This window comes from Cinclus cinclus, chromosome 20, assembly GCF_963662255.1.
Source record: "Cinclus cinclus chromosome 20, bCinCin1.1, whole genome shotgun sequence".
Classification (NCBI taxonomy): domain Eukaryota; kingdom Metazoa; phylum Chordata; class Aves; order Passeriformes; family Cinclidae; genus Cinclus; species Cinclus cinclus.
In genome coordinates, this window is record NC_085065.1 from 12213296 (window position 1) to 12240108 (window position 26813).

General features: G+C 62.2%; 2 protein-coding genes across 2 annotated transcripts; both read left to right on the forward strand.

Annotated features, from left to right (window-relative positions):
• Positions 1 to 295: 295 nt before the first annotated feature.
• On the forward strand, positions 296 to 10099 carry USP36 (ubiquitin specific peptidase 36). The gene is made up of 20 exons (XM_062506161.1): positions 296 to 345; positions 636 to 924; positions 989 to 1213; positions 1925 to 2035; positions 2299 to 2401; positions 2997 to 3064; positions 3454 to 3524; positions 3841 to 3923; positions 4229 to 4349; positions 4621 to 4761; positions 5088 to 5188; positions 5406 to 5544; positions 5757 to 6416; positions 6945 to 7048; positions 7641 to 8144; positions 8376 to 8518; positions 8914 to 9078; positions 9316 to 9431; positions 9511 to 9643; positions 9727 to 10099. Exons 1-20 carry the CDS (start codon positions 343 to 345, stop codon positions 9729 to 9731), a joined length of 3285 nt encoding a protein of 1094 aa, XP_062362145.1. The 5' UTR covers positions 296 to 342; the 3' UTR covers positions 9732 to 10099.
• Positions 10100 to 15902: 5803 nt separating this feature from the next.
• Positions 15903 to 26028, forward strand: CYTH1 (cytohesin 1). Its single transcript, XM_062505999.1, is given in 15 exon segments — positions 15903 to 16159; positions 16162 to 16231; positions 16234 to 16308; positions 18778 to 18860; positions 19542 to 19606; positions 20231 to 20297; positions 20470 to 20588; positions 20891 to 20971; positions 21062 to 21174; positions 21250 to 21398; positions 21494 to 21605; positions 23931 to 24007; positions 24106 to 24177; positions 24508 to 24662; positions 24890 to 26028. Coding segments are annotated over 15 exon segments (1353 nt in total). The 5' UTR covers positions 15903 to 16123; the 3' UTR covers positions 24969 to 26028.
• Positions 26029 to 26813: the final 785 nt, after the last annotated feature.

Sequence of the window (26813 nt, forward strand, 5' to 3'; positions counted from 1 at the left end):
TCAGGGCGGGCCCGGGGCGCCACCCGGGTACCGCATCGTGGCCGGTCCCGCGTGTAAACATCCCCTCGCGGGCCCGTCCGCTGTGGGAGCGGCGTTTACCGGCCGCCTTTGCCTCAGCAGCCGGGGCTCGCAGCGGGCGGGCGGAACTCGTCCGTCCGCCGGCTCCTCCGAGCCAGGGGCGGAGCGTGAGCGGGTCTGGGCCGTGCCCGGCTCCGGGCCCTGCCCAGCGAGCCGCCGCGGCCGCGCACAGGCGGAGCCGCCCCTCAGGCCCGGCACGGAAGGAGTTTGTGCCGGCGGCGGGCGAGTGGCGGAGTGGAGACACGTGCGTGCCGCGGGACCCGGATGGTGAGCGCTGCCGGCGCCGGGCGGGACGGGCCCGGGGACGCCGGGACCTGCGGCCGGGTCCCGCCGCGTTCCTCTGCCCTGCCGGCGGGGCCCCCCGTGGGGAGCGGAGCGCCGGGACCGGCCGGGCCGCGTGTGGCGGCGGGGGCGAAAAGGGTCCCGCTGAGGAGGCCAAGGGTCCTGCTGAGGGGGCCGTGGCGGTGCCCGGTTGCTCGGAGAGCCGGAGCGCAGCGGGAGTGGCCGTGCCGGGCCGGTACCCCCAGCTCAGCCGCCCCTCTCCTCCCTATCCGCAGCCGCGGCCGCCGGGCCCGCCGAGCCGGCCGCCCTCGGCCATGATCGCGGAGAAGCTGCGGGAGGCGCTGGAGCCGGGGCGGCGGGAGGCGGCGGCGGAGCTGGGCCGGCCGCTGGCCGCCGCCGCCCGCTCCGTGCTGCTGCAGCGCATCGAGTTCGCGCCCGCCCGCCGCGGCCTGGCCGGGCAGCTGGAGCACCTGCGGGGCAAGTACGAGCACATCGGGGCCGAGGCCCTCCGCCGCCCGCTCGGCACCGCCGGCAGCCTTCCGGAGCGGCCGCAGAACCCCCAGGGTAAGTGGAGCGAGTGAAGGGACCCCCCTGTGCTGCTACCCCCGGCTGACTCTGCTCCCCACAGGACACAGCCATGCCCTGCCGAGGCCCGCGGGTGACGGCATCCCCGCCCCGCAGAAGGTGCTCTTCCCAGCCCAGAGCCTCTCCATGAAGTGGGAGCGGGTCCACCGTGTGGGTGCCGGGCTCAGTAACCTGGGGAACACCTGTTTCCTGAACTCGGCGCTGCAGTGCCTGACCTACACACCACCACTCACCAACTACCTGCTGTCTCGGGAGCATGGGCGCACCTGTGAGTGGGGACCCCGGTTCAGGGGGCTGGGAGGGAGGAGCAGCATCTGCCTGTCCTGCTCACAGTGCTGCGCTCAGTACCTCTGTGCCTGGCTCTGGTGAGGGAGTGCAGAGATCAGGATTCTCCTTCCCTGCCCTGCTCCTTTCTGCCTGTGTCTCTGTCAAGGGGCTGGTCTTGAGTCCTACTCACTTTTCTTGGCTGTGGCAATGTTCCCAAGCTTGGCATCTTTATCTCTGGGAGACTTTGTCTCTGCTGGGTGTAGATGGGAGAAAGATGGGCCCGGTGGGGCCTGCTGGCTTCTTGGGGGCTCAGCTGGTGGGTCCTGAATAGCCCCTGTCTGTGGGGACACAAAACAGCAGTGTGGCAGGCGCTGCTCTGAGCTGTCACCACAAGGAACACACAGACCTTGCAACCCCATCCATAGGACTGCCAGCAGGATCTGCCCCTCAGGGCCACCCCATGAACTTGTCCAGAGCATACCTGGGACCTGTTTTCTATCAGTGTGAATGCTCTCTCATCTGGGGAGCTGTTGTGGCTGCTCCTGTGATGGGCTGTGCTGGTAGGGATGGCATCAGATGGTCCCCATGTCCTGGAGTGTCAAGCTCATAGGGAAAACTGAGCGTGGCTGAGCTGTGCTGGACCAGAGATCCCCTGTCCTTCTCCATCTCTCCTGGGCTTGTCCCCAACATCGTGTCGTCTCTCCTGCTCCAGGTGCCCACGGAAGCTTCTGCATGATGTGCACTATGCAGAACCACACGATACAGGCTTTTGCCAACAGCGGCAATGCAATAAAGCCACTCTCCATCATCCGAGACCTCAAGAGTAAGGAGGGTTGCCCCCCCATGACTAATGTGGGAGCAGGACTGTTGGGATTGGGGCATGTTTTGGCAAACAGCTCCACTGAGATGACTCATGGAGCCTCGAAGTGCCTGGAGACTTCTTGGGCTGCCAGTGGCTTCCTCTATGACATCAGTGCGATATCTTCTTTGGGTTGAGGGGACTCAAACCCCAGAGTTCTTGCCCCAGGGAAGGCAGGGAGGGATGGCATCTGTTGGAGCACATGCTAAGTCCTCCCTCTCTTGCAGAGATTTCCCATAACTTGCGCTTCGGCAGGCAGGAGGATGCACACGAGTTCCTGCGTTACACCATCGATGCCATGCAGAAGGCCTGCCTGAATGGCTACACCAAGTATGTGGGGCCTGCTGGCCCATCACTGCTCTTTGCTGTTCCCTTGCTGGTCCCCTGCACTCACGGGAGTGGACTGTGGAGTGAACATGTGCCCCAGGTCAGCCTTATTCTGGGGAGGTTCTGACTCCAGGGGCCTCGGGTGTGGGGTCCAGCTCTGCTCCTCAGGGTCAGGGCTCTGGACTGTTGTTCACCTTCTGCTGACTCCTCCACCTCAGCATAGCTGCAGTCCTGCCCCCAAATCCTGAGGCTGCTACAGGTTGGGATCGCATCCCAGTTGCTGAGGGACACAGGCCTACTTGCTAGTTCAGCCCCATCCCTGTGGCTGTCAACGGGCAGCTTTGTCCTGGGAAGTGCTGTCTCTGCTCTTGGCACCCAGCTCTGAGCTCCAACCAGGAGCTTCTGCTTCTCCAAGAGGAGCCTGGTGTCATCCCTCAGCTGTGACACAGGGAGAGCAGTCTGGCAGGGGATGTGCCTTCCCTCTGCCCCTGGGGCTCCACAGTCCAGCCACTGGCCAGAGCATGGAGGGGGCTGTCCTGAGGGGTCCCACAGGGGTGGCTGTTGCAGTGTGAGATCTGGTGCTGCTGTCTCTGTGTAGGTTGGATCGCCAGACCCAGGCCACAACTCTGGTTCACCAGATCTTCGGTGGTTACCTGCGGTCCCGTGGTGAGTACTGGCACTCTGGGCCTGGGCCTGGACAGTCAAGCCCTTTGGGAAAATGGCTTAGAGTGTTTAACTTACCCAGAGCTGCAGTTGGTCAGTCCTGCAGTACTTGTGGGTCATGACCCTGCTGTGGCAATGAGAAAAGCCATTGACTGTGGGACCCAAGCTGTGGGTCCCCAGCTCACTGCCATCAGCAGAAGGACCCATGTCCCTAGCTACCCAGCAACACAGTGAGTGTGCCAGCCCTGCTCCCTGCAAGGCTGCCAGTCCTGGTGCTGGCATCCCAGAGCCCAGACCTGGACTGGGGGGACACTGCAGCTGTCTATGCTGCGCTGCGATGTGGAAGGTGCTGGCGTTCTGCCAGGCTGTGCTCATGGCTCTTCCTTTTGCAGTGCAATGTTTGGAGTGCAGGACAGTCTCGGACACCTATGACCCTTACTTGGATGTGACACTGGAGGTCGAGGTACTGCTGCAGGGATGGGGATGGGGGTCTCTGCTCTGGAGGGGGATGTTCCTGCTCTGAGGCTCCTTAACCTGCAGACACGGTGCTGGCAGGAGGGAAAGCAGGTCCTGCTGTTGCACCTCCTTCCCTGTCTCAGAGCAGTACCTGTTGCCCAGATGTGAGCCCTGACTCCTCTGTGCAGACTTGGCAGTGGTGTGGGGCAGAGCAGCCTGCAGCCCTGTGTTGTGTGCTCTCTCCTGGGGCTAGTGCCTCTGCAGGGAGTGGGGCTGCGGTGTGGACAGGCCCCCATGCCCTGACCTCCACCCTGTCCTTGCAGCGAGCTGCAAATATTGTGCGGGCCCTGGAGCTGTTTGTGAAGCCAGAGCAGCTGGGTGGGGACAACGCTTACAGGTGTAGCATGTGAGTGTGGGGTGCTGGGGGGCTGGTGGGAAGGCTGCCACGGTATGGGAGGGCTTCTGTACCTGCTCTGTAGCTAAACCATGAGGTACAGGGCCATGGAAGCCTGTGATGAAGTCTGCTGCTCCCCAGCTCCCTTGTGTTCAAAGGAGGAGCTGGGCCAGCAGGCATGGCCATGGGGAGATGTCTGGAGCAGTGCCTGGTGTCAGCAGCACCATTCCCATCGTGTTTGCCATTGCTGTATGGCCAGGGCGGGCAACTCTCTGGATGTTGGAACAGCTGGAATAGCTTGAGCTTTTCCTGGGCAGGTGCAGGAAGAAAGTGCCAGCCAGCAAGCGTTTCACCATTCACCGAGCCTCCAACGTCCTCACAATTTCACTGAAACGCTTTGGCAGTTGCAGCTCTTCAGGTGGAAGGAAAATCACCAAGGTGAGTGTTCAGTGATTCACAGCCAGGGCTGTGTCCTGGCCCAAGGTCCTGCCCCCTGAGCAGGGCAGGAGGTGGTCCTGGTGCAGTCCTGGAGCCATTCCCCACTGCTCCCAGTGGAGGAAGTTGGGTTCATCCTGACATCTTCCTCACCACAGTCTCTGCCTGGGGAGGGCATGTCCCTTCCCTTGAGAGATGGGGCTTGTAGCACAGCAGAGCTGCATTTGCTCTAGCAAGAAAGCCATGCAGCTCCCGAGACATTTTCTTTGCACAGGACGTGGGATACCCTGAGTTCTTGGACATCCGCCCTTACATGTCGGAACCCAAGGGTGATGCCATCACCTATGGACTCTATGCAGTGCTGGTGCACTCTGGATACAGCTGCAATGCAGGGCACTACTTCTGCTATGTGAAGGTGAGCCCGGGATGCTCCCTAGCGACCCTGTCTGGGCTGGGGTCTGGTAGGTGCTTGTGGGTCCCTTCAGGGTGCAGAAAGGAGAGTGCTTGGCAGGATGGGTGGTGTGGAGTACTGGACACAGGGCACATACTGTGCTCCACTGCAGGAAACATGCAGGTCTGCCCTGGCAGAGCTCCCTGGCCTGCCCCTGGGCCATCTGTGGGTTTTGGGGAGAGGAGCTCTGGTTATGGGTGCTGTCTCCGGCTACTCAGGAGGATCCCTCGCCAGAGCCTGACCCTGTTCTTGGACACAGCCTGACCACGTCCCATATTCTCTTTCCACAGGCCAGCAATGGGCAGTGGTATCGAATGAATGACCATGAGGTCCACCCCAGCAACATCAAGGTGGTTCTCAACCAGCAGGCCTATGTGCTGTTCTACCTGAGGTAAGAGGCACCCTGTGTCTCCTGGCCCTCCCCCTGCCAAGCAGCCCCAGTGCTCCTGTGTGTGTGTGTGTTTGCTCAGGGTGGGGGGTGGCAGGGTGTGGTCCAGCCCCTTCTCATGGTTTGCTGTAGCACTTCACCTCCTCAGAGCCTCTGGTTCCCCTCTTCATGTGTGTCTGCTGCTCACCTACATTCCCACGGCTGTGCTTTGCCTTCCCAGGCTGTGCAGCCCCAGGAAGAGCTCAGCCGGGCCCATGGCCACGGCTGCCTTTGGCCTCCCCGGCTGCACTGGCAGTGACTCCAAGCTAATGAAGAAAACTCAGATGAACGGGGCCCTGTCTGTGCCACCCATGGGCCCGGTGAGTGCTGAGGGTTGGTGCTCCCAGGAGCTGCTGCTCCACGGGCACTGGGGGCTGCATCCACGGGAGGTGGATGAGTGGGAGGGTGCTGTACAGGAGAGATCCTGATCCTGCTGCACCCAGGGATCCTGGCTGGACATGGAGAAGGTAGTATCACTGTGTCTTGTGTCTCCTTGACTCTCCTCACTGAGCTTCTCTTTCTCCTTGTCTAGAAGCAAGACAAGCTGCTGGGGAAGGGGCTGCCAGGCCCAGGTGATGTTGGCGTCCCTGTCGCCCGCAGCTTCCTTGGGATGGGATCAAAGCTGACAAATGGAATTGCTCTATCAAAGCTACCCTCTCAGACCCCATCATCCAAACTGCCCCACAAAGCCACCCATGAGGCCACACCACTGGGCTGTGACATAGTCCAGAGGCCCAAGAAGCCACAGACACCTGGCATGCCCAGAGCAGGCTTCCATGCCACCAGCACCATGAGCGGGGCCAAAGCAGGGCTGCCTCCACAGGGCTCAGCCAGTGAGAAGCCACCTACCTCATCCAAGCTGCTGAAGAGCAGTCAGGAGCCCAGTGGAGCGATGGCCAGGACCCTGCAGAAGGATTCCTGGGACAGCACAGTAGGGCAGCTGGCCAATGAGACCCACAAGGCCAAGAGCAATTCCAGCAGCTTCTGTGCCTCTCAGGGAAGGGACTCAGGCACCCACCTCCCCGCTGGCCCTGGCACCAAGCTGTCTGTCCCTAAAGACTCTGACCTGGCTGCCCCCAAAAGCTGTGGGACAGCCACTGTGAAACCCTCCCTGCTCGGCAGTGCCACACTGGAGTGGGGCAGCACCATGGCACCAGTGCTGGCTAAGAAACCAGTGCTGTCAGCCAAAAAGGTGAGTCTGAGCTTCCAGAGACTCCAGTTGACATCTTGTGCCTTCTAAACAGGTTGTGTATCACAGCTCCTAACCCAGGACTGTGATGGCTGCTCTCCCCTCTCTCTGGGTTGGGGTGTGGGACCAGACCCTATGGTTGTCCACATCCCTGAGTGATGCAGGACATGACTCCTGTCTCCTTGCCTGGGACAGAGGGGTAACTGCACCAGAAGGGCCTTGGCACCTTCTGGGGGTTGCCTGTCCCCTGGGGCAGTGGTAGGGGGGTGATGGCACAGCAGGAGGGTGTGGGAGTGCCCCTCTGCAGGCAGTGAGTGGGCTCAGGAGGGTGCACTGGGGTTCCACGGCTTTATTTATTTTCTTTTTTCTTTTGTTCTTTTAACTGAACACACTTCTGTTTCTCCCACCCCGCACTTCCCTGTTCCTGCCTGTGTCTCTTCTCCTCCCCTTTCTCTTGGCTCCCCTTTTTCTCTTGGCTCATGGAAACCACAGTGTTAGACCAGCGCGTTTTATTTATGTCAATAACTGCAGGGCAGACCCTCTCAGAAGGTGAGTGTGAGTGACCACCAAGCACAATCCCAGCCTTCAGCCACCATCCATCCTGACTCCACTCCTGGGCCTCTGGGCAAGTCCAGGTAAGCAGTGCTACTGCTCCCATGGGACAGGAAGGCTAGTCACAGCCTTGGGTGCTCCACGGGGTATTTGTGTGGCCTTGCAGCCAGCTTTTCTGTTCTCTAGGGCTGGCAGGGCTTGCTCCAGCTCTGAGAGGAGCTGACTTCAGCACAGAGTGGGAGGGAGCTTTGCAGGCCCTGACCCCGTACTAATGTCCCATGGGATCAGGAGGCACCAGCCTGGTCCAAGTCTTGCTCTGGGTCTCCATTGTAGCCTTCACCAGCAGCATGTGGGTGCAGCAGCACCCACTCTTTCCTGGTCTGCTCAGGGACCTGTGAGTGCTTGCAAAGCAGCATCTGATTCCAGTTTTGTGGACAAGATGGCAGCAGTTGGGTGTTGTGCTTCTGCACCTCAGGGGAGGGAGGAAGAGAGGGGTTTCCAGGCTTTGGGATCAACTTCTCTTCTGTTCTTCAGCCTGTCCTCATCTGCTCTTGAACTTCCCAGTCCTAGGAAATCTGCCTTCAGCTTCATGCTCAACTTGCCCGCTCAGCTCCCAGCTTCCCTGCAGACCCATGGTTCCACTGCCCACACCTCACACCACCTTATTTCTGGTAGCAGGGAGGCAAGATCTGGCCAGCTGGAGCCAGAGGGTTCCTTCAGAAAGAAGCGTCGGAAGAGGAAGCATCGTAGCACAGACAGGAGCCCTTGTACTGTGGCTGTGAAGGACATGGATGAAGTCTCCAGTCCTCCCAAGAAGGACAGAATTGTTTCTCCAGAGGGCTTCGAGGACAAGGACTCCAGGCCCCCCAAGAAGGAGAGCATTGGCTCTCAGAAGGACTTCATTGATAAAGACTCCAGGCTCCCCAAGAAGAAAATTGCCTCTCCAGGGGACTTCATGTCTGTCATGGGGAAGGATGTGGCAGACAAGGGTCTTGGCCATGGTCTGGTCTGTCAGGACATGAAGAGTGGGCCCAAGCAACATGTGCCAGAGCCCAGTATTGACCTGGGCATGGAGCCAACTTTCCTTCTCAGGAGGAAGAAGAAGAAGAAGAATAGGAGCAAAGACAGGCCTTTGAAGAAGACAGAAGAGTGCAGCTCTGGGGTGGTGTCTTTGGACAGGTGAGGGACAAGGGCATGTGAGAGCCTGAGGTTCCCCAGGCTGTGGTTGGGGGCTTCTCATATTTCTGCAGGTGGGATGCACTCAGCATGCATCCATCTGAAGCATCCACCTGCTGTGGGTGGGTTCACCTGTCCCTGAGTGCAGTGCAGGTGTCTCTGTGGCCTGCTGTTCTGTGGAAAGCTCAGACTGTCCCACTGGCTGGAGTGAGCTGACCCTGCTGCCTTCCCCAGTTCCAGGACAGCTGAGCCAGAGCCCTGTGAGACACATCAGAGCATGGAGGCTGGAGAGCACAAGCACCGCAAACGCAAGTGGATGGAAAGCCTCAGCAACGTGGCTGCCAACACTGTCCCTGCCACCACCACCAGCACCCCAGGTGTGACCTTGTGCTCTGTCTGGTGCCTGGCAGGGCCAAGCCAGCAGCTTGTCGGCCTGAGAGCCCCCTTGGAGCATTGCTGTGCCATTCCCAGTGCTTGCTGCTCCCACAGCTGCCTGGCAGTGCCTGTTGTCCTGCCCTTTGCACTGGGTTGCCCTGTCCCAGGCCTGCCTGCTGCTCCTGAGGGAGAGCCCAGGAGCCCTTGCCTGTGTCCTGGAGGAGGAAGTAGGGACAGATCCCTTGAGTGACCCCCAGGACAGGCACTTGTGTGCCCAAACGCTCAACAATCAGGACCTTGTCTGTCCAAATGGTGTTTCCTGGGATGAGATCTGCTTTGGAGAGGGAGGGACATGGTAGCTCCTCTTGGCTAATCCTCACCCTGCCTGTTTCTTCAGTGGCTGCATGTCTCAGTGACAACCAGACTGGGGATGAGAGGCACTCCCTGGGTGCCCTGAGCCCTGTGGCCAGTAGTTGGGCTGGCAAAGCCCCTGAGGACCAGGAGTCCAGCGTGGTGGGCAAGCTGCTCCAGAATTCCTTGGACAGGGCTTACGGCAAACAAGGTAATCCTGACTCACCTGGGCAGGCAAACAGCCGTGCAGCCCCCCTGCCCTAAGCCCTGGTTGGGGGCAGAGCCCCCGGAGCTCTGCCAGGGCCTGAGCTCCCCCAGTGCAGGCAGGGAGTGCTCCTGCAACTATGCAGGTGCACCTGGGCACGGGCCTGTTGGGGCAGCACAGGGTGGGGAGCTGGAGCAAGGGGCTCCAGCCTTGCGTCCTTCTGCTGACTTTGTTGCTCTGCAGTCCTGACCTGGCAAGGCGAGATTTCGGCCGTGAGCCAGGATGCCATCCGGGACACTGCGCTGGCCCAAAGCAGGACCGTCATTGATGAGTGGGATCAGGAGTTTGATAAAGGAAAGGTGGGTACTGGGCTGGGGCAGGTGGGACAGGGCTGGGGCCTCTGCACTCAGACCTGAGCGCTCTCCTACCTCTGCACAGGTAAAGAAAATTAAGAAGATGAAGCAGGAGCGGAGGAGAGACTCAAATCCGTTCCAGAAGTTACAGAACAAGCGCAACTTCTGGTTGATGTCACATCCTGCCAAGATGGCCAGCCTGGGCTACCGGCTCTCAGGTAAGTGAGCCCGGGTGCACAGCGAACCTGGGGGTGGAGGGGTGGCAGCCTGGTGGGGGCTGACATTGCTCTTTGCCTCACAGGTTGAGATCTGCATCCCCGACTGCTCAGGGAGCAGTTCCAGGTCAAGGACGGAGGGCAGCACAGTCCTGGGAGCTGTTGGTGGACCACGCTCAGAGGGGAGGGAACACACCGCAGCCCTGGGCTTGTGCCTTTTCCTTCGGGGAGCTGCTTTTCCAGCTGCAGAGGAGCCTGCCCCCTCTGCCTTGCCTCCAGCCTGCCTCGGCCAGGCTCCTCGTCAGCTTCTCCGTGCCTCTTGCCCTCCTTCCCTCAGCCCGCACCTGCGGGGGCCCCTGGCAAGTGCCTCAAGCCCATCCCTGTTGCTCCGTGCTGCTGTTCCTCCCCTTCCCGGCGTTACCGACGCCGACCTTCTTCTCCTCTCCTCATCCATGAACCTCCATCCCCTGCACGGAAAGCCGCCCCCCCCCCGCCGGTCTGGCCCCGCGCTGGCGCGGGGGGCACCGGGGGGTTCCCTGCGGGGCCGGAGCGCTGCCGCCGGGGCTCCGGGCATTGAAGGATGGAATGGAATAAATCCCGGTGTTCGTCACTCGGGCCGGAGCGGCTGCGAGCGGAGGGGCGAGCGCTTTGGGGGGGGGGGGAAGCACCGGGAGGGCGGGGCCTGCGTGGCTCCGCCCCCGGTGTCACGTGGTGCCGGCCGTGGCGGCTGCGGCGCGCTCGTCACGCGGGCGGGGCCGGGGCGGCGGCGGCGGCGGGATGGAGGAGGAGGAGGGCGGCGGCTGCGGTCAGTACGGGCCGGGGGTGGGCGGGGGGCTCTGCGACACCCACCTGGCCCGCGGCGAGGTGCCGGGATAGCCCGTGGTCTCCGGTGGGCGGCGGCGACTCTGCCGGGCGGGGCGCGTTTGGGCCGGGCCGCTCCCAGGTGCAGGACCGGGGGCGGTGGCTCCGGGACGGGCGGGGATTTGGCGGCGGCGGGACCTGTGCCTGCAGGTGACAGAGCGGCGCGGCCTTGGCGGCATCGTGCGAGCTGCGGCGGAGGAGGAAGCGCCGGGCGGAACTGGTACCTGGTGCCCGCCGCCAGCGCGGGGCCGGGCGAGTCGCGGGGCCGGCGGCACTGCCCTGGGAGCTCCGGAGCCCGCTGCCCGCACGCTTTCCGCCGGCTGCTCGCCCTCGCTCAGGTGCTCCCGCGGCACTGCCCCCGGCCCCGCAGAGCTCAGCGCGGCTTCGCCTTGATGGGGCCTGCTGAGTGTCACAACCCCCCGGCCTGGGCACTGCACCCGCTCCCACGGTGGCCCACGGTGGCTCAGGGGATGTAAGGTCTCCCCTCTCATGCCCGTGCGTTTTCCTCCCGCTTCCTTCTGCCCTCCGCGCCCGCAGAGCGTTCTCTCCCAGTGCAGAGGACCGGGACTGGGCAGGGAGGCCCTGCCTGTGCCCGGTGTCTCCCGGGCAGGTCCCGTGTGTCGGGAGGTGGTTTTGCCTCGAGCAGGGACCTTGCTGAGGGGAGCCTGGAGTCTGGTGGGATCTGAGGCCGTGACCCTGGTGCTGGTGCCCGTTCTTTCAGGGAGCAGCTGGTGCCAGTGAAGTGCCACCACCGGCAGTGCTGGTTCAGGGCCGGTTTCCTGCCCAGCTGTGCAGCCGATTAGGAGCTGCTGTTCCACCCCAGAAGTGACTGTGCTTGGCTGCGAGGACTTCGCTGAGTGAGATAAGGAAGGTGCCGGCGGCTGCGGCCTGGCTCGGGTGTTGTCAGACAGAGCCCATTAGCAGGAGAGCGTTGTGGGGAGCAGCTCTGCCAGCAGCCTCTGGGTGCTTCTCGGAATCACCTGGAACACATCCCGGGTCATGGCTCAGCATTAGAAATGTCCCGCTCATTCTGCTGCAGTGGACACAGGGAGTACACAGCCACCTCCATCCCCAGCACTGCTCCTGGGCTGGGGTCAGCACAACCCACAGCTGCCCTGGAGCCCTTCAGCTGAGTTGGTTTAACCAAGAACATTGTGCCAAGGCTGTAGCGTGGTGGGAACCGATGGGGAGACTCTTTCTGGTATGATTGTGCTGACAGCAGTGTCTGCCCCATGGCTCATGGCCTCTCTCCAGCCGTCTGCCTCAGCAGAGAGCAAATCCCAGGGCGAGCAGCTGGCGGCACAGATGTATGCTCCCCCTGCTCCTGCCAGGGCTGCACTCCCACCCCCTTCCCAGTTATTCCCCATGGGAATAGCGGTGAGAACCCATCCCAGACCAGAACTGACCAAGAGCAGTGGTGTGGGTCAGCCGCTTCTGGACCATGGGGAAGAGGTGTCCTGGCAGGGAACCGTCCTGGCTGCTCCTGCTTTGCCGAGCTGCAGTGTTGGTGAGCAGATGAGGGGAGTGCAGTCCTGTCCTGGCACCATGTCCTGAGCTGGGCCCCACCACGGCTCAGGCTTGGCCCCAGGGAGAGGGGGATTGGGCAGTGCTGGTAATCCCGCTGCACCCGAGAGATTACTGCTCACTCTGGCCTGGGGATTAAGGGATTTCTCTAAGCAGGGCTGATGCAGCCTCCAGCAAAGCAGCTTGTGCCTGGGGGGCCTTGCTCTCTGGGGCAGGATGGGTGTGTGATAGCAGGGTGGGCTGTGTAAGGTGTGGGGATCCCCAGAGGAGGGTAGGCTGCCAGGTCTGCAGCAGGCTGGCTGAGGGACTCCTCACCCAGGTGGTCCCTGCCCTCCTCACCAACAGCCTGCAAAGTCCTGTTGTGCCAATGGGTGCTGGCAGCCCTTTGGCACAGGCTTTGCTGTTTGGAAGCATCCTGGGACCCCGCAGCATGTCCCTGAGGACCAGAAACTGGGCACCAGGGAACACTGCTGGGGGAGCTGCTGCTGAGGCCCCAGCCCCTTCCCTTGCACTGTGTAAGGTCAGCCTGGGCAAGTTGCTGGGCCCAGCTTGGGGAGCAGCTCTTCGACAGAGCTCAGGGATGGACTTGCAGGTCAAAGGCAGAGAGGGAGTGCAGGGGTAGCACCAGGCTTGGAGAGCAGAGCCAGGGGCTCGGGCAGAGGCACTTATCCAGTTCCTCCCCTGAGGTGTTTGGAGTGGAGAACAATGAGCCCTGGTGCTGACACTTGCAGTCATGTCAGGGCTGTAGCTATGTTTTGTGAACACCCCACCTGACCTGGACAGTGTGCAAGGACTGGGCCAGGCATCCAGGTCACTGTGTGTGGGAGATGCCACCTGGCCCTGCCTTGTCCCAGTCACAGACCCACGTGCCTGTGCCACACAGGGGTTTCTCCAGATGCCAGTCCGGGCCTAGGCAGGTGCTTGTACAGCACGTGCCCAGTTCAGCTTCCCATGTGCCCCGGCTCCTTTCGCCTGCCCTTTTGCCTCCTGGTGATGTGGCAACCACTGCTCTGGCCCCTGGGAAAAGGGAAGTGGTGTTGAAAGCAGAAGGTCAGTCACATCAGCAGTGAGTGCCTGGCTGCCCTCGCAGCCCTGTCAGCTGCCCTTCTCTACTCTGCCCTCCTCTCTGCAGTCATACTGCTCTCAGGATCAGGGACTGCTCCTGCCTGCCAGGGTGCCCTTCCCCACTGCCTGCCCCGCTCAAGTTACTCTTGGCTCAGCGATCCCAGTGGATGCTGGGGTGGGGAGCAGAGCTGTCGAGCTGCTCCTGCCCTGACAGGCCCTGGGGTTTGTTACTCAGGGCCGTGCCCTGTGCTCAAGATCGCTCCTGCTTTGAGGAAAGGAGCTGTCAGTCCGGTTTGGGTTTGCTCAGTGCCCGTGGGGTTGGAGGGTGGGAGGGTTACGCAGCTCCACAGCTGTCCCGGGATCCCAGGGCAAGACCCCCCAGTTCCTGCTGCAGGAGCGCCCACACACCAGGGCCGCAGAAGACTGGGCAGTGCTTCTGGGGCACAGCTGGGGCTTGGTGTCTGTGCTGGCACACTGGGCTGGCTGAGCCTGTCAGGCTGGGTCAGGGCTGAGACTCGGGCCCCGTGTCCCAGGAGTGGGGGCCGTGGTGGCACCCCCACACTGGCACCGCCGCGCTTCTCTGGGTGCACCTTCCTCCGTGCGGCGCTCGTTGCTATGCGACCGCCGGCTCCTGATGCTTAATGCTCTAATACGGAGGGATAAAACCACTCTAAAAATACCCCGCTGCCAGCCCCCTGCGGGGCCAGGGGGGCTGCCGGGGGGCAGGCAGCCTGGCCGGGGGGCTGCCGGGAACTTCCCAAACTCCTCGTCCTCTAAGTGGCTTTGAGGCGCCCGCTGGGGCTCTGGCGGTGGCACGGGCTGGTGTGCCGGTGCGGCGGGGATTGGCTGGGGCTGGCGCGTGGGCTCCTGCGGCTAGAGCTCCCCTACCAGAGCCAGCTCCAGCCAGAGCCGGGAGCGCTCCGGCTTCCCTGCCTGCTCCACAATACCGGGCCGCTGCCCTGGGTACCGGCTACCTGCCTAGTACCGGGGAGCCCGCTGCTCAGCCACACACACCTGCCTGGCCTCTCTGCCTGCTCCTGCCTGATCTCTGCCTGTCCCTGCCTTGCCCTCCTGGAGCTGGTGGCATCCTGCGTGGGACCCCCGCAGCATGGGGACAGTCAGCGAGCTCTGCGCCTCCAGTTTCCAGGCATTCCTGTGCCCCTCGGTGGCTGCCAAGGCAGGTAGGCACTGTGTGCCCCCCTCCCCTCTGTGCTGCGGGGTTCCCATCCCCCAGCAGACATGGCATGCCCATGGTTCTGGCTCCATATGGCTTCCGCTGAAAGCAGCATAGAGTGTCCTCGCTGTCTCCTTCCTTTGCCGGCCTTCCCAAGCTCGGGTCTCTGGAGGCACTGAGCCCCTGCAGGACAGATGCCCACCGGGCCCCTCGCCTGGCATTGCCCTGTGCTGGAGCTGGTGCCGTTCTGGGATAGGGGGTGTTTGGGAACTAGTGGTGGCGGCTGGGAGGTCACAGGCATGGCCATGCCATGTCCTGCCCCAGCCCCTCATACCTGCCCTGCCCTGGAGGATGTGCGAGCGTTCAGTCACCCTCATCAAAAGTGCCTGTGTCTACAGAGGGGAGGGTGGCACACTCCAGAGGGAATTCTGTGTGGGAAAGCCCAGCTCCTGGCACACTGTGGGTGTGCTGAACGTCAGCCACCACTGTGACCTGCTGCTGTCTGCTGGTCCCTGCCCAGCTGTGGGACTGGGGGTTGCGGGAGCTCCTCTGCCAGCCCTGTGCTGAGCACCAGTGGGCTCTGCTCCTCTCAAGGCCTGGCACCATAAGCAGCGCTGGGAGTAGGTGAGGGGCCCGCCTGACTGCATTTCTTGCACATGCACAGTGTCTGTAGACATGGCTGAGCTGGTGCTTACCCAGCCATGCTGGAGGCTGGGGGTCCGTGCATGGGAATATTGGAGCCTTAAACCACTGGTCGCGAGGTACTGACTGTGGAAGGGGTTTCTTGATGGGCTCCGGGTCAGGGAAGCGAGGTTAGTTAGATGATGCACAGGAGAGTGTCCTGAGCAGAGGGTCCAGCAGCCTAGGAAAGCCTGTCCCCAAAACTTCCTTCTGATGCATCTCAGCTGCTGGTGGGGAAGGATGGGGCTGACGCAAGCCAGGGTGTGCACACGGCCGTGGTGAAAACAGGATGTGGTATGAAGAGACAGGCAGGATGTTTCTGGGGGCCTCATGGGACAGTGGGTAGCTGCACCCGCAGCAGCAGCACGCAGAGACCCCGGGTCACCCCCATGGTCTGCCTGACGCCAGGGCTATTGCCCCTCTGCTGTGGTACAGTGCGGGCTGGCTGCTGTAACTCGGGAGACCAAAGGACACCCCAAGGCTTTTGAAGCCCTCCCTCCCCTAACTCCAGAGCTGGCATTCTGTGTGCCGTGTCTCCATCTCGTGCTGCTAGACAGGTTTTAGCTGAGTCAAGGCAGCCGAAGCTGGTACGGCCTCTCCAGGCGACTTACAGGGACAGGAACATGCTGGGGCTGCTCCTATTGCAGGCACGGCCCCGCAGCGCCACAGAGGATCCTGCACGGAGCAGTGGGGTCCCTATAGACACTCCATAGCAAGGAAACAACATCCCGGGGGGGGACTGGCATGGCTCCTGGTCCTTCTCCTGATTCTAGTTCTGGTCCCAGGCAGCTGTGGGAGATGCCAGGGAGCCTGCGGAGGGGAGCGGGCACCGGCGGTCCCCAGAGCTAGCACAGGAGCTGGACCTGCAGTAGAGAGATGAGGCAGAGATGGGGGAGCTGCTGGAGGAGGGGAAGGGAGGGGACCCCAGCACTGTACAGCGAGCTCGAGGTGTGCGGGGCCGAGTGTCCTGGCAGGCCCCGAGGAAGGAAGGGCTGGGCCAGCCCCGGGCCGGCCCGGCTGGGAGCGCATTACACGGCGTCTGCCGGCCCCGAGCCAAGGCGGGCGAGCAGGCCCGGCTGCCCCATTTCCCAGCCAGCCGGGAGCACAGGAGTTAAAGTGCCGGCGGCTCATGGCGGCAGGAACAGGGTGTTGCTGATGCCGGCTCTGGCGAGGCCGGGATGACGCCCAGGAGGCCCCGGAGCTCATTGGCACAGGGGCCCTGAGTCACCGCGGCAGCAGCGGGGCCGCGGGTGTCCGCACCCGGCACGGCCGCGCCTCTGCTGAGCCCCGGCAGCTCGGGCACGGCCGGCGGGGCCGGGACAAGGCCCTGGCACCACCATGGTGCTCAGGGCACAGGGCAGCGGTGAGCGGGGTCCGGGTGAGGGGGGCCGGGCCGGGGTCTGGGCGAGGGGGGCCGGTGGCTCCGTGTCCGCCCCGCTGCCCTCGGGCAGCGCTGGGACAGCGGGAGCAGAGGCGAGCGGGGCTCAGTGCCGCGGGGCTTTGCTTCGGGCGAGCTGCAGACAGGCAGCACTGCCCCCCTGCTGCTCTGGGTGCCACAGGCCCCGGTGAGCCCCCAGACAGAAGGACGAATCCTGCTGGTGGCCGTGCTGCCCCGAGCAGGTTCCTGCTGTGGGAACCCCCGGCTTCCCGTGCTGCTGGGGAGGCCTGACCGTGCCGAACCACGCTGGGATCCTGCGGTGTGCTGGGTCCCTCTTGTGTGTCAGGCTGGAGCCAGGGGAAGTCTCTGTTCTGGCCTCCAGTCCCCCGGGACTGCTCTGCGTCTGGCCAGGCTCACTGGGGCTCTCCAGGGCAGTTGCTGCGCAGAGCCAGGGAAGGGTTAATGCCGCCTTCCTTCCCCAGAAAAGCTCCTGCGTCTGGGGTTTCTCTTCCTCTGGCTGCTGCTGACATGGCTGGGCTGTTTGTCACGAGTGTTCAGCCTCTGCCGGGGAGGGACCTTCCGGGGCTCAGGAGCAGCCTTGCTGTCCCTGCTGCCCTGCAGCGTCTCCTGCACCACGTCTGTCCCGGGGCCACCGGGACCTCGGCTGGGACCCCTGTCGTCTCCCAGGTGGGCAGGAAGAGACAGAGCTGAGGGTTTGCCTGAGGCCAGCTCCAGCCCTGACATGAATTTGGCTTTCCCTGCGGCCAGGCCGGGGGTCTGGCGTCTGGCAGCTGGACAAGAAGGTCCTGCAGCTGGGCTGGAGGGTCCCGGGGCACATGCAGCAGCCCAGGGATCTGGGGGTTTCTGTGTCTGATGAGTGGCTGTGACAAAGCTCATCCCTCCTGCTGTCAGCCTGGGCTTGCTGGACGCCCTGGGGGCCTGGCAGTGGGGGCTGGTGCTGGTGGGAATGGTGCTGGTGCAGAAGGTGCTGGGATGAATCGACACAGCTCTGGTACTGTAAGTAACTTTTAACCTGGTGCCGTGAGCCTACTTGTCTGGCTCGGGCTTCCTGACACGGGACACTGGAAGTACTGGGAAGTGTTGGCCTTGTGTCTGACTGAGGGATGATGTTGCAAGCTGAGGCGCCTCAGCTTTGGCAACAAGGGGTTGTGAAGGAGGAAGCTCATGAAAGCCCAATGCAGAGCTGAGGAAGTGCTGAGCTCAGAGATTCGAGGTTCAGGGTTGCTGTAACCCAGGGAGCTCCCACTAAGGCAGTGGCAGCGTGAGGAGAATGGATGCATAGCTGAGGACAGTGCTGCTCCAAGGGCCTGTGGGGTCTCTGAGCGCTGCCACGGGGCAGGGACTGTGCTGGGGACACTGGTGAGTCTGGGCTGGTGGCAGTGGTGGCACACTGGACCTCAGCAAGTCAGGGGGTCATGCTTGGGGCAGGGGTGGGTGGTGACATCCCTACAGACGCCTGTTCCCAGCACCCAGGGCGGGAGGTGGGGGTGACAAAAAGCTGAGCTGGCAGATCCTGCTGCCACCTCCCTTGGGGACGACGCTCTGGAGGGGTGGCGTTTGATGTCCTTGCAGGTGACCTTGGTGCAATGCACAGAACCGGCTGGCAGAGGTGGGAGACATGGGCATAGTAAGAGGGCTGGGAGCACTCTTGAAGGAGCAGGTGACGTTGGGGACTGGAGGGAACAGGAACGGGATACCTTGTCACCATGAAGCAAGGAGGTCACGTGCCAAGGAGCACTGGAAATGCTTCTGGAGCAAGGGGACCATGTGGTGGCCCTGGGCTTGAGCCTCAGAGATGGTGTTGGACAGGGGATACCTGGCTCCCCAAGGTGACAGGAAGGTGTAGATGTCATGGTGTGCAGGTGAGGTCTGTCTTGAGGGTGTACCACCTCCAGGCTCTGCCCCAGAATAATGAATCCATAAAGGGAGCTGCAGGGATGGCCAGGAGCTGGTTTATGCTTGAAGCTGACCTGTGTGGCAGAACAACCTGCAGGGCTGCAGGTCAATGTGGAGCCTGTACTGCAGGGCACAGCAGAGCTGCCCAGCCTTGGGGAGTGGAATGAGCACCCACACCAGCCCAGTTGGGGTAGAGCAGAGTGAAATGGGACTTGATGGGGGCAGCAGGGCTGAGGCTGGCAGAAGCAGTGCTGGAGGTGATCCAGGGAACCATGTTGGTTCTCGCTCTGCAGCTGCCACAGTCTGAAGGAGCAGATGCCCTGGCCCTCAAATTCCTTTCATGCCGTTGGTACCACTTGGCCTCAGTGTAGGGCTGGGGACACTGCTCTCCAGCCCAGCTCCTCCTGCTACCCTGCACCTCCACGTCCTGCCCCCAGCCAGGCCCACAACTGCTGCCTGGGAGCACAGGTTGTGCCAGGAGCCTGGCAGACTGATTGCCAGGACCACACATGCTGACCTGTTCGTGTCTCTGCTCAGTGCCCAGTGACCTGACCCCAGAGGAGTGCCAGGAGCTGGAGAACATCCGGCGCCGGAAGCAGGAGCTACTGGCTGACATACAGGTACGATGGCAAGGGCCCACACAAATCCCCCTGTCCCAGAGACAGCAGTCTGGGTGGCAGGGCACAGTGTCGCTCTGTCACTGGCAGGGTCCCTGGAGCCCCATCCAGGATCCCTCATGCTGCTGCCCCACAGCTCTTCCTCCGAGGGGCTCTGGGGACAGAGTCTCAGCTGGGATGTGATCCCAGGTGACAGCCGCTGTCCCTGCCTTGCCAAAGCAGCCATGCCTTTTCCTGTGCCCTGCAGAGCCTCCAGGCCATGCCCTTGAGCCAGTTTGTGCCAGCCCCTGCCTGGCACAGGCAGAGACCATGTCTGGGCCAGGCCACTGCCCTGGCAAGTGCCTATGAGGTCGTGGCTTATCTGGGACACTGTCAGTCATGTCTCTGATTAAGGCAGCAGAGGCTAATTACCACCATATGCTGGGCATGATCTGAAGGGATTAGGGATAATTTTGTTAACCTCTGAATCTCTTCCTTCCTGCATGCTGGGACCGTGGCAATGCTGCAGGGATTAGCAGCAGGGGGCAGCCAGTGCCACTGTCAGTGCCCTCGGAGCTGGTTCAGCCCCTGGGCAGTGTCTGGGGGGGAAAAAGGAGGGAGGGAAGGAGGTGCTGTGGGGCCTCTTGAGGGCTGGCGGGTCTGTGGGAAGGCATCTCCGTGTCTCAGTGTCCCCTCTCCCCACAGCGCCTGAAGGATGAGATAGCAGAAGTGACGAATGAGATCGAGAACCTTGGCTCCACGGAGGAGAAGTGAGTCCCCAGCACCACGGAGCCCCCTGGGCTCGCCTATGCTGTGCAGGAACCGAGCCCTGGCCCACGAATGCTGGTGTGAGCAGCTTTCCCAGGCACTCTGAGCTCCTGGGAGTGGGATCCCAGGCTGATGTGCTGCTCCCAGCTCTGTTTTTCCAAGCCCCAGCCCCTCTGTCTGGCCACAGCCACTGGCAGGCTTTGTTATTCTGAGCTGGTGCAGTCAGTGACAGCCAGGATTAGGGGGGTCCCAGCAGCTGGTGGGAGCTGACTCTCAGAATCATTCCCAATTACCCACTGGGGCATGAAGACTGTCCCCTTCTGCCTGCCTCACTGCTCTCCCCAGAGCCACAGCCAGCTTGCCCAAGCCTGCCCATGCCTGGGTGACCTGACAGGTGCTGTGCCTGCATCCCCTCTGCTCGGGGTGACCCCAGGGCCTCTGTTCGGGGGCCTGGCAGGCCAAGAGCAGCCCTGCAGTGTGGGGCACACATAGAGCAATGTGTTGGCTTTGCCCTGCAGGGGTCCAGCATGGGGGCCTGGGTCCCCTCCCCACAGTGCACTGCCCCACAGGCTGGACAGAGGCAGCAAGGCCCTGCCAGGTGTTCAGAGCTGCTTTGTGCCTTGCAGGAAAAACATGCAGAGGAACAAGCAGGTGGCCATGGGCAGGAAGAAGTTCAACATGGATCCCAAGAAGGTACTGTGGGGTGGGGAGCAGGGCTGGTTACCTGCCTCTGGGAGAGTGAGTGGCTCTCCCAGTCCAGGTTTCTGGAGCTGGGGCAGAGCCAGCAGCCAGGGCAGGGGTTGGCAGTCAGGGGGCAGGCTGGCAGGGGTAGCCACAGACCCCCATCTCTCTTTTACCTCTCCAGGGCATCCAGTTCCTGATTGAGAATGACCTGCTGAAGAACACATGCGAGGACATTGCTCAGTTCCTGTACAAGGGAGAGGGCCTCAACAAGACAGCCATCGGCGACTACCTGGGCGAGAGGTGCACTGGGCTCAGGTTTCCTGGGGGTTTTCTGGGCTGCTGCTCAGAGAGATGGAACATGGCAGCTTTGAGCTCACAAGGCAGCTGACTGCGGGTACCCGGGGTGCTGGGGGTATTCAGTTCATGGCTGGCACTTGCAAGTGGATGATTTGTGCAGACCAGACCACGGATCAAGCAGGGGGTACATGCAATATTCCCCCATGAATGAGTAGAGTCTGGAGAAGGGCAGGGACAGTGGAGCCACTCAGCAGTCACAGGATTGCTGATCATGCATCCCTCGTGCTCTGGCTTTGTTCCCACAGGGATGAGTTCAACATCCAAGTCCTACATGCCTTTGTGGAGCTGCATGAATTCACCGACCTCAACCTTGTGCAGGCCCTGCGGTGAGTAAGGGGCTGGGAGCTGAGTGTTGCCCATAGGGGGTGGTGGGGACCTGGAGCCCCCAGCTCAGCAGCACAACTCGCTCTCCACAGGCAGTTCCTGTGGAGCTTCCGACTGCCAGGGGAGGCACAGAAGATTGACCGGATGATGGAGGCCTTTGCCCAGCGGTACTGCCAGTGCAACCCTGGGGTCTTCCAGTCCACAGGTGAGCTCCTGGCGCAGACACAGGCATCTCCCTGGCATCCTGCCCCACAGTTGACTTTCCCCTTTGCCCCTGCAGACACCTGCTACGTGCTGTCCTTTGCCATCATCATGCTGAACACGAGCCTGCACAATCCCAACGTGAAGGACAAGCCCACGGCAGAGCGATTCATCGCCATGAACCGCGGCATCAATGACGGGGGGGACCTGCCTGAGGAGCTGCTCCAGGTGAGGGCTGGGGCCAGGCTGCAAAGCTGGCCCAGAGCAGGGCCCACCACGGGGCTCCAGGGCAAAGCAGAGCTGATTCCATGTCATTGTACCAGAATCTGTACGAGAGCATCAAGAATGAGCCCTTCAAAATCCCTGAGGATGATGGCAATGACCTCACCCACACCTTCTTCAACCCTGACCGGGAGGGCTGGCTCCTGAAGCTTGGTGAGTGCCAGCAGCAAGGGAGGGCAGGCTGTCACCAGGGTGCAGTGCCTGTGGGCTTCCCACACTGCTCCTGCTGGCCTGGCTCTTCAGAGCACGAGGAGGCTGCAGAGACAGACACAGCCTTCATGGGGAAGGCATCTGTACATCCAGCCCTCCATCTTTTCTTGGCTGGGCAGCAGGAGCAGACTTGGAGCTGATGAGGCCCTGAAGAGCAGTTGGGTGGGTGTACTGGGGGATTCTGCCTCTAGGCTGGGCAAGCCCTTGAGTGCAGAGCTGGTACCAGGGTCTGGTGTCAGAGCACAGAGACCTTGAGGCCCTTCAGGTGACTGAGCAGGATGTGTCAGAGCAGGACCCTGGGAGCTGCCCCAAGCTGCGTGCGTCCCCCTCCATACCACAGACAAGCCCTGCCTCACCTTCCCACAGCATTCCCACCTCCGCATCCCGGCTCCACATGCAGGCAGCATGCATGGCATCCCTGCTGCACCGCCCGGCTCCACAGCCGGAGCCCTCCGCGCCCTGGCTCCTGTGGCTTCTCTTCTTGGCACCTCTGGGAAATCCTCTGCCCAGGTTCAGCGAGGGGGAATTGATGTTGGCAGGATCAGGGTCCAGTGGGTGTTTCCCCAGGGTTCTGGCTGGGATCAGAACTCCTGATACAGGGCCAGCCCCTTGGGAGTGGACAGCAGGAGCAGCCTGCTCCCTGCCCTGGGGTGGGGGGGCACAGGACAGCCCCAGGTTCTCCTGTCCCTGACTGGCGGGGCCCTGCGCACCCAGGTTCAGGTTGGCACCACCAGTGGGGTGGCGGAGAGGCAGCAAAGTGGCCGTGGACCCCAGGTGTCTTAGAGGGCAGGGATGGACCCTGCCAGTCAGCCACGGGGTGGAGGGAGCCAACCCTGCCCCCAGCAGCCAAGGAGCCCCATCCCACAGAGCCACAGTGAGCCAGGGCAGTCAAGCCCCCACGGCCCTGCCGCTGGCCCAACCCCTCACAGCTTCCCTGCTGCAGCCCGGCCCCACTGACCCGCAGGGCAAGGGGGGGCTTTGGGGTTCCTCTTTTATTTTTTTTCTTTTTTTTTTTTTTAATTTTCTTTTCTCCCTCATTTATATGTTTCCATGATTTTGGCTCTTCCTTTCCTTGCCCCCAACTCCAGGAGGTACGTACCCCTCTTCCCTGCTCTGCTCACACTGCTGGGGCTTCATTTCCTTTGCATTTTTAATTGCTGGTGATGAGTCTCATTGCTGCTGCTGTTGCTGCTAACTCCACATGCCCGGGGACCTCGCCTGCTGCAGGACAGCCCCTCTCCACCTCCAGGCAGGGTCCTGGGGTGCAAGCCCTGCCAATGCCACACGTTCCCCAAAGCCTGCGGCCTCCTCTGCCACCCTTGGGGAGGACGGGGCCACGGTGGCACCTTGGCACCCGCCTAGCTGTGCACCCCGTGTCCACAGACAGCTCAGCCTGGCCGATGGGTCTTTGCCTCCGGTGATACAAGGGATGGGGACAGGTTTGGGGTCTCCTCAGGAGGGGCCCCATCCTGTGCACAGGTGGTTAGGGTGTGCCAAGTGTCTGGAGCTGGACGGGAGGAGGAAGGATCCATCTGTGTGGTGCCCTGTGCTGTGCTAAGGGCTCACAGCAGTCCCCATGAGGCACCAGCACTGCTCCAGTGCCTGCACCCCAAGGTGTCAGGGAGCATTGGTGCTGGCCCTCAGAACTGCTCTGGGGCAGGGACAGGGGTGGGCTGCCAGCTGGCACAGGGGACGAGGGGCCACGGGGCCTTCCTGGCAGGAGAAGGAGATGAGCAGGACCCCCAGTGTACACTGTGGCTCCTCGTGTCCGGATCCAGCCTGCGAGGGTGGGTGCTCATCCTGCATCCTGCATTCAGCACTGCTGCAGTGGCTGCGGTGGAGGAGAGCTGGGCCGGGAGGGAGCAGGGCATGTGCCGAGGGACCAGCCTGTGCTGTGCTGGCAGCTGTGGAGGTCGGCCATGGCCTTGGGTCCTGCCTTGCCCGGGGTCCAGGACGAATGGGACTATGATCAGTGTGGACAGTCCCTGTGTCCCCCCAGGGAGCTGCTGGCTGCAGTTTCCTCCAGCTGTGCTCAATCTGTGTTTGGTGGGAGCGGTCAGCGCTCCCAGCCCGGCAGTCCCGCCCTCCCTCCATCCTCATCCATGTGCTTCCTGCTCTGGCTGGGGCGGTGTGCGCTGCCTGCTGCTGCTGCCCGCCCTGCCTGGCTCTGCTTGGCTCTGTGTGTCCGCCCGGGCCCCGTGCTGCTGGTGCCCCTGTGTGCCCGGCCGTACTCGCAGGGCTGTGCCCGACTGCCCTCTCTGCTCCCAGGAGGCAGGGTGAAGACGTGGAAGCGGCGCTGGTTCATCCTGACCGACAACTGCCTTTACTACTTCGAGTACACAACGGTGAGTGGGCTCCGTGCAGGGTGGGCTGAGCTGGGGCCAGGATGGGGCTGGGCTGGGGGTATCCACCCCTCAGCTAAACCTCTGCTTGGCCACACCAGGATAAGGAGCCCCGTGGCATCATCCCCCTGGAGAACCTGAGCATCCGTGAGGTGGAGGATTCAAAGAAGCCCGTGAGTGCCGCAGCAACGTCCTCTGGGGTTTGGGTACAGCTTTGGCTTGGGCAGGAAAGGCTGGGAGGTGTTGCAGCAGCCTGAGATCTCCCCAGGACAGGCAGGGGCCCCAGAGTGGTCACTGCCTTCAGCATCAGAGCAGCTGGGTGCAGACCTGGGGCTGGGCACCACAGGGGCACATGCAGGGCCAGGGGGTGACAATCACAGTGTGTCTGTCCCTTTCTGCCATGCTGGGGTGGCTGTGCCAGGGGTGTGGCTCTGCTTTTTCCCTCCCAATCTGGGCTCCCCTTTGGAAGTGGGGGCTGCTTCTGAGTGGTCTCTCCCTCCCAGAACTGCTTTGAGCTCTACATCCCTGACAACAAGGACCAAGTGATCAAGGCCTGCAAGACAGAGGCGGATGGGCGTGTGGTGGAGGGGAACCACACCGTGTATCGCATCTCTGCCCCCACGCCTGAGGAGAAGGAGGAGTGGATCAAGTGCATCAAGTGAGTGCTTGGAGGAGAGGAGCACGTGGAGGTATGGTGCTGGGCAGGGGCACAGCAGGGAACTGCCTGCTGTCCTCAGAGGGGACAGTGCTTCCCAGGGCATCCTGCAAGGATGGGGGAAGAAAACTTCCCCAGGTTTAAAGAAGGACCTGCCCAAGGCCAGGCCAGGCAGGTGGCAGCCATCACTGCAGAAGTTTGGCCTGACCCAGCCCTTGTTCCCCTGCCAGGGCAGCCATCAGCCGGGACCCCTTCTACGAGATGCTGGCTGCCAGGAAGAAGAAGGTCTCCTCCACCAAGAGGCACTAGCATCCAGACTGGCCCTGCGAGGCCCTGTAGCAGCCCAAGTGTCCCTCCGTCATGGGGGCATGTGGGGCAGGGGCCATGCTGCAGGCTGGCCTTTGAGGCCCAGGGCCCAGCTTCAGCTTAGCCATTTCTTTACTGTGGGGGGAGGGAAGGGACACGGGCATCTCGGTGACTCTGGACCCCCATCACTGCCTCATCGCTGGACAGCATCTTCACAGGCTCAAGCTGGAACACAGCACCCCTGGGAGCCCTGGCCTCAGCACCACGGGCACCCTCCCTGCCCCTGACCCCCAGGAATTCTGCGGCCACTTGGCACTGGGTCCCCCAGCTCTCGTGTTCAGACACTCCTGGGGTGTTCGTTCAGGAGGGGGAGCAGCTGTGGGTGAGCAGCAGTGGTTTTGGGGTATCACAGGTGCTGGGGTGCAGGGTGTCAGCCCCAGGGGGGCCCTGCAGAGATACAGCTCCTGGCCCTCGTTGTAGCGGGCCTGGGTCTGTCCTGGTGTCCCCACGCTGGTGCCTTGGACCCTTCCAGCCCCACCCTGCCCTGGAATGGTCCCCACAGACAGAAGGGATGAAGGGCAGGGACTCCTGAGGAGCAGTGGTGCCACACGGCACAGATGTGCCCCCACCCAGCGGTGGGAGTTGTGGCTTGGATGTGGCAGCCCTGGGTGCCACTGCCCCAGCATGTCCCTGTGTCATGGCCCTGGTGCCAGGGTGGTGTGGTGCCATGGTGGGACATGCTCAGAGTGGAGCCTGCCCTCAGGGTGGCTGCCGGTGGGGATCTCTGCCTCACAATTGCCTGTGTCTTGTCCTGTCCCCATCCCCACGCACAGTCTGGAGGCGCCTGGATCAGTATTAGTCTATTTATCAGAGGTGTAAATAATCCTGTATAGTTTTCTCCTTGTAGATTATTTTGTATGTGGATGGTTCAGTGCAGAGGCCTCACAGGAGTGGGGTGGGGGGGCAGGATTTTTTTATTCTAACTTTTTTTTTTTTTTAATTTGCCATGGCCCTGTAAACTAGTGCTGAAGATCAGCAACAAATAAATACTTGCACCATGCTTCTCTTGGCTTCTTGTGCTCTGTGCAACTAGGGGTGGGCAGGATTCCCCTGCCACTGTCAGCCCTTGCCTGTGCCCAGCCTTGGATATGGGGCTCATGCTCCTCCCAGTCCGAGCTCTTGATGTGCTGGGGGTGTTTGTGAGCCTTGTGCCTTCACCAGGTGCCCCTGGCCACCAGGAAAGCACCTGGGCTCCCTCACTGCAGAGCACAGAGTGGCTGTTCCAGGCTGGGACAACTCTTGGTCCTGCATCCTGCTGCAGGTACCAAGCTGGGCTGGGTCAGGCTGTGGTTACCTGCCACAGGTGGAGCACCTGGGGAAGTGGGGGCGTGGGGAACCCTCGGGTACCATATTCTGCAGTGGGAGTGGGGGATTCATACCCAGCTGCTGTGCACTCATACACACTTGTGCCGTGGGGGCATCTGCCAGAGCATTCCCTGCTGTAGTCCCTGCCCATCCTGTGCCTTTGGCACTGCAGCCTGAGGCTGGCCAGGGTGGGCAAACAGCCCTTGCTAAGGGAGGGGGACAGTGTGGGGTGTGGAGGGGGAAGGGAAGCCCTGCAGTTGAGCTGGTGCTGGTGGCTGTTGGGCTGGTGCTAGGGTCGGTTGGGGCACAGACTGTCAGTTGAACTGTGGCAGTGTCAGTTGGGCGCAGACAGGGGCTGGAGCCTCTTGGAGGGCTGAGGAGTGTGACAGGGAAGTAGTAGAGCCAGGTAAGATTGGGGTGAGCCAGGGCAGCAATAGGGCCAGGCAGGGATGGCCGGGTCAGGGGGCAATAGGGCCGGGGGGT